We start from the raw sequence: 14,014 nt of genomic DNA, 5'->3' as shown, positions 1-14,014 counted from the left end.
GTGGATACTCTCATGCTAGACAGGGGAGCTGGGTGGTTGGTTGCAGAGCCAGTAATAGTGTGTGCTTCTAGTTTGAGTGTCACTTGATGAGTTCAAAATCCATCCTTCCCTCCTCCCACTCACCTGCCCACACTCCTCCTGGTGTGAGATACATCACCAATAGCAGGTGCTGGCCCCCGACTCCTAGGAAGGACAAAGTGCCCTTGTCTCCTTTCCCAGGTCAGGAACCTGGGGCATGTCAGGAGAGAGTCCAGATGGGTGGTTGTGGGAGATGATGCCAAGCACTCAGGTGTTCCCCAAGGTGCTGTAACTCGATAGTTTTCCCTACCCAGTCTCCGTCCACATGTTAGAGGAGATGGTCTTGGTCCCCCTGAGTGCATCTTATACCTTCATGGAGTTCTGGGCTCTATTGCTCCAGCCCGCCTGCACTGAGGAAATAGTTATTTCTGCCAACTCCACTTCAGCCCCACCTCCTTGGCCCTGGACCTGAGGCTGTTGTTCCTGCTCTTTGCTGTCTCTCACTCAGACTGCATGCCTCCTGGGGGCAGGCTGGCTTCAAGGTCTCTTCCTTACTGTCATGGTCCCGCCCCTCTTCACTCTGAACAGACCTTGGAACAGGGGACCTGTTGGGCTGAGATGGAGTTTCCTATGGTCTTTTCTAGCTGGGAAAGCGTTCTTGCTGTTGGCTCAGTGTTGGTTGGGGCCAGGACAGCAGCTGCCCTCCAGCTCCTCTGAGCGTGACCCCTTTCTCCCTCACAGCTGTCTGTCTGCCCAACCAGTTCCGGTGCACCAGTGGCCAGTGCGTCCTCATCAAGCAGCAGTGCGACTCCTTCCCCGACTGTGCTGATGGATCTGATGAGCTCATGTGTGGTGAGTGCTTCCAGGCAGGTCCCTAATGGGATGGGGTCTCCGAGGTGGGCTGGGGCTGTGGGAAATTTCATTTAGTGGGTGTCCTAGTTTTGTTTCTGTTGCTCTGATGAAATGCTCTGACAAAAGCAACTTGGGGAGTACAGGTTTACTTTACTTTCAGTTCCAGGTTACAGTCCACCATTGTGGGGTGGTCAAGGGAAGAACTTTCAGGTTACAGTCCGCCATTGTGGGGAGGTCAGGGGAAGGACTTTCAGTTCCAGGTTACAGTCCGCCATTGTGGGGAGGTCAGGGGAAAGACTTTCAGTTCCAGGTTACAGTCCGCCATTGTGAGGAGGTCAGGGGAAGAACTTTCAGGTTACAGTCCGCCATTGTGGGGAGGTCAGGGGAAGGACTTTCATTTCCTGGTTACAGTCTGCCATTGTGGGGAGGTCAAGGGAAGAACTTTCAGGTTACAGTCCGCCATTGTGGGGAGGTCAGGGGAAAGACTTTCAGTTCCAGGTTACAGTCCGCCATTGTGGGGAGGTCAGGGGAGGGGCTGGAAGCAGCTGGTCACAGTTAAGAAGAGAGAATGAATGCACGCATGCCTACTAATCAGCTCTTTCTCTTCTCTTACACAGTTTAGGACCCAAACCCAGTAGTCTGGGTTTTTCCACGTCATATGCCATACATAACCCTTGAGTAACATGGACTAACACCCAAGGATGTGAATGTTAGTGCTAGATAATAGGTGGTCGGGCAGTCAGGAAGGCTTCCTAAAGACTGTCAGTCAGACAGGAAGGAACTGGAATTCCAGAGAGGATGTGATGATTTTCTGCCTGGGTCTACTCCATCTACCCCATGGGGACCAGAGCAGAGATCTCTGCTGCTGGAAAGGAGGGCATAATGGGAAAAGGACATTTCTCATGGACTCAGAAACCATCACAGCATAGATGCCTTGGGCACTGACTCTGGAGTGGCCTGGTTTAGATGGCAGAGTTGGGTGGCTGATGTCTTCTGCTGGGCAGGTCTGTACATGGACTGTCATAGGCCTGATGTTCACACTCAGGCTCCATCTTCTGAGACAAAAGCTTTTTCCCAGCTCTTTGATCTTGTGGGCAGTTAAGAAGGAATTGAGTTGATGTCCTTGGGAATGCTGTGTCCCAAGGTAAACATTTTTGTCAGCTGAATCAGGGACGTGTCTTTCACACTCTGGTGGCCTTGCAATTGAGGTGATATAAAAGTTGTTCTGCTCCCTATAGACCCCAGAAGACTGGTACCCAGCTGCTCACACTGACTCCAGGTCATACCATCCTGCTCTGTTATCTCACGACATGGGCTAACGCAGGAATACTCGCTGCCAACCTTCGCCAGGCATGGTGCTGGGCAAAAGCCTGTGAGCACAGTTTAGGCCATTGGAAATGAGGCAGAGTTGGCCAGGCAGAGAACAGGGTTGAGCAGGCTTAGTAGCAGCAGACAGTTGTCCCAGAGTGAGCCATATCCCATGTCCCTAGCTCATCTGCTCCTTCCTGCAGGTACCAAGTTTGGGCAAGGCAGCCCTGCTTGGGTTCACAGCGTTTTCCGTGTGGGAGGCTATCACTTTGGGGTTAACGTGAGTGATCTATCCAACAGAAATCAACAAGCCACCCTCCGATGACATCCCAGCCCACAGCAGTGCCATTGGGCCTGTCATTGGCATCATCCTCTCTCTCTTCGTCATGGGCGGGGTCTACTTTGTCTGCCAGCGAGTGATGTGCCAGCGCTACACGGGGGCCAATGGGCCCTTCCCCCATGAGTATGTCAGTGGAACCCCTCACGTGCCTCTCAATTTCATAGCCCCGGGTGGCTCACAGCATGGTCCCTTCCCAGGTAAGGAGCCTGAAGCTGCCTCTCTGATAGAGGAAGTTTGGTGAGTTGTCTGGGAAGCGCCCAGAGGGCCACCCACAGAGATACAGTTTGTGTTTGCAGATGCCCAGGGCAACACTTTCTGCTTCAGATCCTATCAGTAATATGGCAGGCCCATCTCTGGGCCTTACGAGGGCTGAAAGTGCCTGTTCACTCAGGGTCCACCATGGAGGTGGCCCAACCCTATACAGCCTTGGCTTCCTCTCTCCTGGCCTAGTCTGTCTTCTCACTAAGCCAGCCTCCTTGAACTGCAGTATCCAGAGGTTGATGTGACCTGGCTCATCTTGGGGGTGGAGGGCAGGGCTTGCCAGGGGCTGCCGTGGTCTCCGCATCTCAGCATTCTCAGCATACCTGAGCTCTGTCTGCGTGGTATCTCTGTACTCAGCCCTACACAGGGCTCCCTTCTGCAGGCTTCCCAGGAGTTACTGTGAGTCTGCATGTTTTGTAGAGACCTTGGTAGCTTGCACTGATACAGCCAAAGACCTGTGTCCGTTGGGATACGTTCGCCTGAGTGGAAATTTCATGGGCATCAGGGCCCAAAGCGGGAGTTTGCTCATTGTGATCTGCCTTTCCTTCCTCACAGGCATCCCATGCAGCAAGTCCATGATGAGTTCCATGAGCCTGGTGGGGGGGCGGGGCAGCGTGCCCCTCTACGACCGGAATCACGTCACCGGGGCCTCATCCAGCAGCTCATCCAGCACAAAAGCCACATTATATCCACCGGTGAGTGAGACAGGCTGATAAATGGGTGACAGTGGGGGACTCCTGTCAGTGCCAGCTGGCTCCAGGGACTTCCTGGGTGAGAGATCTTCCTAGAGCTAGTAATTCTTCCAGTGCCCCACAGAACGGTGGTGCATGCTCCCCCTTTGTTTCCCTCACTGGTGCCGTTGTTTTCTGAATAGAAAAGGGTGGCTATAGAGATGGTCTGCAAACACATCTGTCCACAAAGGGATGTGGCTCCATTCATAGTGTGTTTGCCTAGCATGTTCAAAGCTCTAGATTCCATCCCTAGTTCAACACATACCAGGGCTAGCGGGTATAGGGGTGGAGGCAGAGAGGTGAGGAACCCAGGATCTTCTTTGTCCATACATCCTTGTTTATACAAGAAGCTTGAGGACAGTCTGGGATGCATGTCTTCCTGTCTCAAAAACCAACATATTGCACACTTTTAATCCCAGCACTTGGGAGGCAGAGGCAGGAGGATCTCTGTGAGTTTGAGGCCAGCCTGGTCTACATAACAAGTTCCAGGAAAACCAAGGCCTCATAGGAAAACATTGTCTAAACAAACAAACAAAATACAAACAAAAAAATCAAAGACAAAACTCAAAGAATAAAAGAAACACAGAAAGCTCTCACCTCCAATTCCAGTTATTCCTGGGACTTTCTGGTGTCTAGGCGGTTCTCTCATCTTGCATCATGGTCCTCACTGCTTTGCTGGGCCCATCTAGCCCAGGAGGACGTTTCTCGTCCCTACCAGGAATATTTGTGACTTCCACCATGGCCCCAATTTCTTGAAAACAGATGGTTATCATCCAAAGACAGACAACCAAGCAGTATAATTTTTGGCTAAAATAGTCTGTGGAGCCTTTCATCTGATTTTAGGGGGTGCTGTCTCCCAGCCTCATCCTACGAGGAATAGATTGTGGAGAGTGACTGACCAGCCCTCTCCTGTGAGGGAATGTTCTCCCTGAGGCAAGCTGAGGAGAAACCTTGTCTGCTGAGTGGCTTGCTGCACTGTATGAATCTTCTCCCATACCTGTGGGAATACATGCCAGCATCCCTTCCCCCTGCAGATGCTAAAAACTACAGATAGTGTCAGGTAGACACACACTGGTTCTCCCTGTACAAAGACCTGTGGTCAAGTCTGTGGTTTAATAATTAGTCTGAATAATCCTAATAATATCCTTCAGTAAGTTATTACAGGGCTGACAGGATGGTTTAGCAGGGGAAGGTGCTTGGCACCAAACTTGTCATTGTGAGTTCAGTTCCTTGAACCCACGTGGTAGGAGAAAACCGATTCTCTCAAGCTGTCCTCTGACCTCCACACGTGCTATGGCACATGTGTTGCTGGGCACTGGTGGCACACTCCTTTCATCCCAGCGCTCGGGAGGCAGAGGCAGGCAGATGAGAGTCAAGTCTTTTCAGGCCTGTGTTGGCTGTGGTATCAAACCCTAGAGGGCAAAACCACAGTGAGGGGGCTGCAGTAGCAGTGTCCTTGAAGGCCTTGGTGCTCGGCTTTGCTCCATAAGCACTTTGCTTCCCCAGTTTTTGCAGCTTACACAAAGGCAAGGACAGCCCCTTGTATGTCTTCCAGGGTCTCCCTGGGGAGTTCACATTGCCAAGGACTCACCCCTCCCCTTTGGGGTGTCCCTTGTTGTCTGTGTGTTGTCGACGCCTTATCATGCCTCTCCTCATCCTGGGCGGATGGGGCTGAGGACAGCGTTATCTCTGGGGGACAGGATAGGAGCTGAGTCTTCCGAAAGTTCCAGAGTCTAATTTTAGAGGCCAGCATCTAGAATTTAGAAACCCCCTGTTGTTCTTGTACTCTCTACAGCCTCGACAACACAAAGCTACCCTCTCTTGAGTTGCAGCCCTGCACTCAGTGGGCTGAGCATACTCACAGCTCTACAGAAGTAGCTCAAGTGCTCCCAAGTAATGGGATTAAAGGCATAAGCCACTACAGCCTGGCTCTGTCTCTTTTAGTCTGGATCAATCTTGTGTAACCCATGGTGGGCTTGAACTCACAGAGAGCCATAGTCTCTGCCTCGGAATTAAAGGTATGTGCCACCACTGCCTAGTCTCTATGGCTAACTAGTGGCTAGCTCTGCACTCTGATCTTCAGGCAAGCTTTATTTGTTAGATTATAAACAAAATATCCCCACAGGCACCCTTGGCTTGCACTTGGTGTGCCCTGTGTACATTCCATTAGCGCATCCCTAGGAGGAGTGTGCTTAGGAACCACAGTCTGGCTCATCCTCGGAAACGCAGATGCGATTCCCCTGGCACTGTCTTTTCTGTGTCATGGGTGGGTCAATGGGAGCTGTCCCAATCTTAGTGCCTAGGTCTTGGCACCTACCTGGGTGCCTTAGTCTATCATTTTAACCTCTATTGCTACAGGAGACACAGTTCCTCTGTGTGCCAGCAGAGGGCCACACTTTTAAGACTTTCTGTCAGCACTCCATGGTTTATTTTGCCTCATGGGTTCAGAGTTCAAAGGCTTCAGCCTGGAGTTCCTTGCCCAGCACTCTTGGCAAAACATCATGGTAGAAGTGCTTCATGAGCTAGGAAGCAAAGAGAAAGCGAGCAAGGGGCTGGGAGGAGGTGCTTCTGCAGGGACCCACTTCTTCCAAGGAGGCCCCGTTTTGTACCTTTTGCCACCTCCAGTGCCTTCATATTATTTCTCTTTTCTTTCTTTTGTTTTATTTTGGCTTTCTTTTTGTTTTGTTTTTGTTTTTGTTTTTCAAGACAGGGTTTCTTTTTGTAGCCTCGGCTGTCCTAGACCTCACTCTTTCCCAGACTGTCCTCAGACACACAGCCTGCCCTTGCCTCCTGAGTACTTGGATTAAGGGCATGTGCCCCTACCGCCTGGCTCTATTATTTTTCATCTAGGGATTGATCCATCAATTGGGTCACAACACTCAGGATGTAGTCAGAGACATACCGAGAGGTCCCTGCTGCCATCAATGTCCATCAGGGCACATTTTCACAGTCCAGGGTGTCTGGTGTCTTCTTATCACAGCTGGGGTGGGTGGTAGGGCAAAGCTCCCTGAGAAAGGGGTGGGGCCGCTCCCTCCTTATCCAACCTCTTTGTTGGAAAGTGCTCCAGCAGGGACTTGGGGCGTCCTGAGCAGGAGCTAGGTCACAGGCAATGGCAGGAGGTGCAGGAGTGAAAGCCAAGTGCCGTCAGCATGAAGTTCCCGAGGAAGCAGAGAGGTGCACACGGGCAGGTGGAGACACCGGATGCTGGTGGAAGAGACCAGGGCTCTTGGTGTTTATGGCCGAGATCTGGTTGTGGTCCTGAGGGGTCTCTACTGGCCAGCAAAGTGATGCCTGAGAAGGACAAGGACAGCTGGGTGGAAAGCACTCTGTCCCCATGCCTCTGGCCACCATCAGCTCTGGGGAAGATGGCTGGTGTTTCCCGTCTGCTTTCTAAGTTCACTAGCTCTAGAGAGGTCTGTGGACCATGGGCTGAGAACAGACCCCAGGCTGGCAAGCTGGAGGGGTGGTTTAGCCAAGGGAGGCCTGGAATAAACCCGCTTGCTCTCTTTAGATCCTGAACCCGCCACCATCCCCAGCTACGGACCCCTCCCTGTACAACATGGATATGTGTTACTCTTCGAACATCCCAGCCACTGCCAGACCATACAGGTAGGAGTCCATCCTTGCCTTCCATAGGAAGGAGGGTCTCATCTTCATCTTCCTTAAGGTGTGTCTCATGGGTTCTATCTTTCCCATTTCACTCCACTCTCTGGGTCCTCAGGGTTGCCTGTGTGTGAGCTCAGGGCAGGTTAAGTGTTGCTTAGACACCAGGTGATTTTTTTTTTTTTTTTGAGTCATGGTTTCTCTGTGTAGCTTTGGAGCTGGGGTGGGTGGTAGGGCAAAGCTTGGAACTTGCTCTGTAGGCCAGGCTGGCCTTGAACTCACAGAGATCTGCCTGCCTCTGCCTCTAGAGTGCTGGGATTAAAGGTGTGTGCCACCACCACCCAGCAAGTATATCTTCTTAATGGGCTCATCGCCACTTGGGACACCTGGAGCATGGCTTTGAAGGAATCCAGCAGAGTGCAGAGTATTTGCACCCATTGGGGAAACCAGTGCTTAGGCTCCAGTCCCTGCTGTGACCCATTGCAGCTATTGGCCCTGGCGACCCTGCTCACCATGATGCCAGGGCCTCAGAAGGCTCAAGTGTGTGTTTAAAAATCACTGGTGGTACACGCCTTTAATCCCAGCACTTGGGAGGCAGAGGCAGGCGGATCTCTGGGAGTTCGAGGCCAGCCTGGTCTACTAGAGCTAGTTCCGGGACGGCCACCAAAGCTACAGAGAAACCCTGTCTCAAAAAACCAAAAAAAAAAAAAAAAAAAAAAAAAAAAAAAAAAAAACCCACTGTGATGCTGGCCCTTGGTCAGAGCCTGACAAGGGTAACCTCTGTTAGGATGATTTTTTTTTTAATTATTTGCTTGTGCCTGAGGAGGTCAGGGGATCCCTTGAAGCTGCAGTTACAGGCAGTTGTGAGCTTCCTGGTGTGAGTACTGGGAATCAAACTTTGGTCCTCTGCAAAGAATAGTTCATGTTCATCTTTCCAGCCCAAGGGATGCTTCTTGCTCTTTTCTCAAAACAGTGGTTTCTCTGAGCCTGAGAAGCCCACAAGCCGGCTTAGCCTGACCCTGACCGCCAAGTTACCTTTATTTTGGGGTCTCAGACCAAATTCCATGAGTGAGAATGCTGTTATGAGCCATTCTTAATCTTGGGGTGATATAAATGCATAGCCTACCCATCTTCAGAAGGTCCCAATGGTAAACTAAACAATTCCACCAAAACTCACACCTGGGAACCAGTGAGTTTATTGGTCTGTCTTAGAGGACTATGGTGACCGCTCCCCCGCCAAGTCCCCACACTGGAAAGTCTTCTCCCAGCATGGATGGAGTTATCCCAGGCCAAACACATTTCGAGTAGAATTGCCTATACATGACTGAGAGGTTCAGAGGGAGCCACAAGTGAGGGTTCAGTGATCCCCTCCAGCCTCTTTTCCTATGAGGAAATATCAGTAGTAAGCAGGACCCCAGTGATGGATCCCTAGAAGCGGGCCCACCTGCTCTAATGAAAATAGCTGGGCATGTTGCTCAGCGAACCCACATTCTACAGCAGAATGGCCACAGAATATAGAGGAGAAGCAGGATCCAGGAACACTGCTGTGGTGGCCGTAGCTAATCAGAATCTAGGGTGCAAGGATGGGCATAACTCACAGGGCTACCTTCTAGGTACTCTGGGCCTCAACCCCAGGGGAGCTACCTGCCAAGGCAGGTAGAGAGGGCCTGGGCCCGTCCAGCATGTAGGCCAGGGTTCTGGCACCTGTCCAGACCATACAGTCTCCCTGCCTGGGTCCCTGGCCTACTGGGCCTTCCAGGGTGGTCCTGCCTGCCATCTAGTGACCATTTCTGGGAACTCTTGCACCAACTTGTCAGAGACTGCAGCCCTCTTTATATTGCTGCTCAAGGACCTGTGGTGGCTTCCTAGTGTCAAAGTATAACACCAGTCCCCAGACTAGAAATAGCTGTGCCCACAAAGCCATTTCTCCAAGTCTCCCACCTGCCTGCCTTTGCTCTGGGTCCTACTCCAAGGCACTGTCCTTTCCGTGGCCTGACCTTGCTGAGGCTGAGTTGTGTTGCCACTATTTCAGCCTCCCATTTCTGTTCGTGGTGACCCCAGCATGGTGGGTCCTGGCTCTGAAAAGATACCATGATCCTGGCTTTGTTAAGTTCAGGACACGGGGCCTGACCCAGAGTTTCTGCACCACTGCAGGAGACTGGAAGACGTCACCAAGGTCAGGGTGCTATAACTTAAGACACGACTGTTCCAGAACCACATATCCTCAACAGTTGCAGAAAAGAGCATGTGTCAATAGCTATTAAACACTTTCCCCTGTGGACACTTATGCTTCTAGCATGTTCCACATAGAATCTTACTTCATCCTTACAAAAGCGTCTTAAGAAATAAGGCTGGGGCCCAGTGGTGGTGGCGGCACATGCCTTTAATCCCAGCACTTGGGAGGCAGAGGCAGGTGGATCTCTGTGAGTTTGAGACCAGCCTGGTCTACAGAGCAAGATCCAGGACAGGCTCCAAAGTTACACAGAGAAACTCTGCCTCAATAAATAAACAAACAAACAAATAAATAAATGCTGGAGATGATCTGTCACACAAGCATTGGGAGTGGAGTAAAAGGCCACATACAGTGGAAAGTTGATGTAGTCCCAGCGCCAGGGAGGCAGAGGCAGGATCCTGGGGGCCAGCCAGTCTAGCTAAATTGATGAGCTCCAGGTTCAGTAAGAGCCCCTGCCCAAAGGATAAAGTGGAGAGAGATGGGAGGAGACACTTGAGTTCGACCTCTGACCTCCATACATGGGTACCTGCACCCTCACACATACATATGAATATGCATGCACATACCCAAAGCAGAAAGTGTTTCCTTTTGAGAAACGGAAGTTCGGAGGTTAAGTGAGCTCCTCCCAAAGTCAGCGAACAGGTTCTGCTGACTTGTTGTCTGTAAAGGGATCAGGGACCTAGTTCTTACCAAGCCCTGGTTGTGGAGGCGGAGTGGGAGAAAGAGAAAGTGAACTCTTAAATTATGCCACCTAGCAGACCTTGCCCCTGAAAGCTTGCTGAGGACAAGCAGTTCAAGGGCCTTGTATCGGCACACCTGCCAACCTCCTCTCTTTTCCCTCTAGACCCTACATCATCCGGGGCATGGCACCCCCAACAACACCGTGCAGCACAGACGTGTGCGACAGCGACTACAGCACCAGCCGCTGGAAGACCAGCAAATACTACCTGGACTTGAATTCGGACTCAGACCCCTACCCACCCCCACCCACCCCCCACAGCCAATACCTGTCTGCAGAGGACAGCTGCCCGCCCTCGCCTGTCACCGAAAGAAGCTACTGCCACCTCTTCCCGCCTCCTCCATCCCCCTGCACAGACTCGTCCTGACCTCGGCTGCCCACCCCGGCCTCGCTGCCTCCCTGTAAATATTTTTAAATATGAACAAAGGAAAAATATATTTTATGATTTAAAAAATAAATATAATTGGGATTTTTTAAAAATGAGAAATGTGAACAGTGATGGGGGTGGGCAGGGCTGGGAAAACTTTGTACAGTGGAGAAATATTTATAAACTTAATTTTTTAAAACATAACTGCCATTCTTTTGTGCTCTGTGAATATTTAAGTTGCCTATTCCCAAAAAATGAACGGTCCCCCACTTGGTGGCTGTTGTGTGCATGTTCTCCTATGCATGGGTATCCCTTTATCAAGCCCCCTCAAGCAGAGACAGGCCAGTCCATAGGTCGAGCCAGTGGAGTGAACTGACCTGTACAGAATAGCATATCATACTCTGCAAAAGGCTCAGGACATTTCCTGTTTTGTACTGGATTTCTGGGATTCAAGCTGGGTTGGCATGCTGGCTCAGCCTGGTGCCAGTCATGAGGTCTGAGGCCAGGGCAGCCCATCTGACCCTTCCATTTGTGTAGACCCCAATGGATTGAGCTGTGAGCTTCACTCTGCCAGACTGTGGTTGTTCTGGTCACGTCTTAGACAATACCCTTTGTTCGCAGAGGCACTGAGGCAGCAAAATCTGAGGTCTGTCTGCATCTTCATCTGGGAGGTGCTGAAAAACATACAGAGAGGCCTAGTCCCTGTCCTGGGGAGGGACCTCCTATTTGTGACAGGTCATAAAATAAGCTGTGGCTTGGAGTATAAGGAGGGTGGGTGACTATTGTGTACTGAAGGTCAAAGGGCAATGTCCTGTCACTCAGTTTCAAGCTTGACCTCAGTTGTGGTGTTGGAGAGAGGACCGAGAAAGACTATACTCAGTATTGGGTGTGGCAATTCCTGTGAACTGAAAGAGAAAATCTCAAAGGTCTCTCCCAACAGAGTACTGAAATTCAACCCTTGAACTACTTCTAGAGGACTGGAAGTGCAAAGAGGGGTAAAAGCAGCCCAGGGAAGGGAGACTCACAGGAAAGAGGCCTAGGGAACGGCAGACACCTGTTTCACTGGAACATACCAGAGTTGCTCCCCTGGCCTGTTACTGAGATCAGGAGTCCCTAGGACAATAGTCAGCTTGGTTGTGACAAAGACAGGCTGACTTGCTGGTTCTACCACTAAGAGCTTGGCCTGGGGGTATAGGCCTATCTCTGTAGAGAGGGGTAGTAGGGAATGGGTTGTGCTGACTCCTGTTATTGGTGGGCCTTTTAAGGGTTCTGTGCAACAATGTTAGAGGAGATGGCCTATGGCAGGGCTGGTCCTTGATAGAACAGAGGCTGTGACCTAATAAAACTCAAAGGTAATGGACAGACCTAAGTTTGCAAAGACTGGCACTGCCAGAGTGGCAGCTGAACTCCTCTGCCCAAAGGCTGTATCTCTTGCCACCAAGTTGCCTGTGAGGCCAAAGCCCCCCAAATTGCTCTTTTGGTTGGGCCAATTACCCGAAAGCACTCACTGAAGTCCAGCTCCCAGCCTGCACTGGGGATGGGATGCAGCAAGCATCCTTGTTTTCCCTCTGCCATCCATGCATGCAGCCCACGGTCGGGCAAGGGGTGGGAAAGGAAGAACTTGGGCTGCTGGCCCTGGCAGCCTGTCTGAACAGAGAAAGGGTCAAGTCACCTTCTGCTGTCCTTTCCCTCCCCCAGTACTGTGGGCAACACCGTCTGCATATGGAGCTATTACATGGTTAGAGATCCCATTCCCTAAATAGGGTTATTGCATGCTTAAGGTTGTTGGCTGGTGCTCAGAGGCCTTATCTCTGACCTTTTCCTGTTTATGTGGTCAGCTAGAGGAAGCTAGGAGTCAGTCCAATCATCGCCTACTAGGTACCAAGGCAGGGTCATGCTGATGGACAGTGCTGCATTTAAGCAATCTGCTTACTGGGAGCCTCAGGTAGTGGGAATTCCCCCCCCCCCCTTTTTCCCTTTTTTTTTTTTCAAGACAGGGTTTCTCGTCAGGGAACCAAAAAAAAAAAAAAAAAAAAAAAAAAAAGAGAGAGAGAGACAGGGTTTCTCTTTAGCTTTGGAGCCTCTCCTGGAACTCATTCTGTTGACCAGACTGGCCTCACAGAGATCTGACTGTCGCTGTCTCCCAAGTGCTGGGATTAAAGGCGTGTGCCCCCCCCCCCCTCAGCTCCCCCCCCCCCCCCCCCGCACCATTCTTTGAATTTTCCTGAGAGGACATGAATATCATCTCTTTACCCCAGATAAGGAATTGGTGGGGACAAAAGGAACCACATCACCTGTCTCGCTTAGCAAACCAGTGAGTTTGCTAGGGTTGCTCACAGCAGTGGGGGTACTCAAAAGGAATGATCACTGAGAAACCCACCTCACCATGGGCCCCAACTCTAATACCACACCCCTGATGATTGGAGAGTCTCCTCTGCCCAGCGATTACATTTGTATAACCTTTGGGAGGGGTCTTGGTGAATTCTGTCATATTCAGGAGCCTCCTGAGGTTTGAGAGTTTCTAAGTTTCCTATTCTTTTCAAATCTTCCAGAGCTCCAAGAAGGGATGTTACAATTTGGAGGAAAGCAGCTAAGTGGCAGTCCATCCAGAGATCAGAGACATTTCAAAACCCCAAGGCAGGCCCTGGCTGATGCTGTGCTCCGCCCCCCAGGAGGCATCTTGACCCTGAGCCAAGAGGGCTTTTTTTTTTTTTTTTAAGGAGTTGGGGTAGTATAGACAAGGGTGACATTCACCTGGCTATTTAACTTTGTGGCAGTCCAGTCAGGTGTTCCCCTTTTGACATTGAGGAAACCAAGGCTTGGGCACACAGTGATTGAGAAGCAGAATTGTTGCTATTCACCCGCCATCTTCTACCCCCGGTTCAACTGCTCTGCTCTTTGGTGACAGCCACCTCTCCACATCTTACTCACACCTCACTGAGACCTTAAGAGTTTCCTATTGGGGGCTGGGAGAGATGGCTCAGTGGTTAAGAGCATTGCCTGCTCTTCCAAAGGTCCTGAGTTCAATTCCCGGCAACCACATGGTTGCTCACAACCATCTGTAATGAGGTCTGGTGCCTTCTTCTGGCCTGCAGGCATACATACAGACAGAATATTGTATACATAATAAATAAATAAATATTTAAAAAAAAGAAAATATGCAGACTAGTGGTACAAGCCTGTAATCACAAGTTCAAGGCCAGTGTAGGCAATTTATTTGGACCTTGTCTTTAAGGGAAAAAATAGTGGTGTCACACACTTTTAATCCCAGCACTCAAGAGGCAAAGGCAAGGAGATATCTGAATTTGAGGCCAGCCTGGTCTACAGAGCAAGTTTCAGGACAGCCAGAGCTACACTGAGAAACCTTGTCTCAAAAAAGAAGAGGACGAGGAAGGAGGAGAAGGAAGAGGAGGAGGAGGAAGAGGAGGAGAGAGGAAGAAGAAGAAGAAGAAGAAGAAGAAGAAGAAGAAGAAGAAGAAGAAGAAGAAGAAGAAGAAGAAGAAGAAGCAGCAGCAGCAGCAGCAGCAGCAGCAGCAGCAGCAGCAGCAGCAGCAGCAGCAGC

The 14,014-nt window shown here is 50.7% G+C and overlaps 1 protein-coding gene across 1 annotated transcript in view; it reads left to right on the top strand.

The window, feature by feature from the left end:
* Lrp5 (LDL receptor related protein 5) overlaps positions 1-10,656 on the top strand; it is a 108,193-nt gene extending 97,537 nt beyond the window's left edge. Inside the window, exons 19-23 of the mRNA XM_050137480.1 lie at positions 760-870; positions 2,479-2,715; positions 3,335-3,474; positions 7,022-7,119; positions 10,191-10,656. Of these exons, the coding sequence (XP_049993437.1) occupies positions 760-870; positions 2,479-2,715; positions 3,335-3,474; positions 7,022-7,119; positions 10,191-10,452 (848 nt within the window). The 3' untranslated portion in view covers positions 10,453-10,656. The remainder of the gene's footprint in view (positions 1-759; positions 871-2,478; positions 2,716-3,334; positions 3,475-7,021; positions 7,120-10,190) is intronic.
* The last annotated feature ends 3,358 nt before the right edge of the window (positions 10,657-14,014 follow it).

Source organism: Alexandromys fortis, unplaced genomic scaffold (genome assembly GCF_014885135.2).
Source record: "Alexandromys fortis isolate MF-2015 unplaced genomic scaffold, M_Fortis_MF-2015_v1.1 scaffold_3, whole genome shotgun sequence".
NCBI classification, from domain to species: domain Eukaryota; kingdom Metazoa; phylum Chordata; class Mammalia; order Rodentia; family Cricetidae; genus Alexandromys; species Alexandromys fortis.
This window is presented reverse-complemented; position numbering and strand designations above follow the sequence as displayed.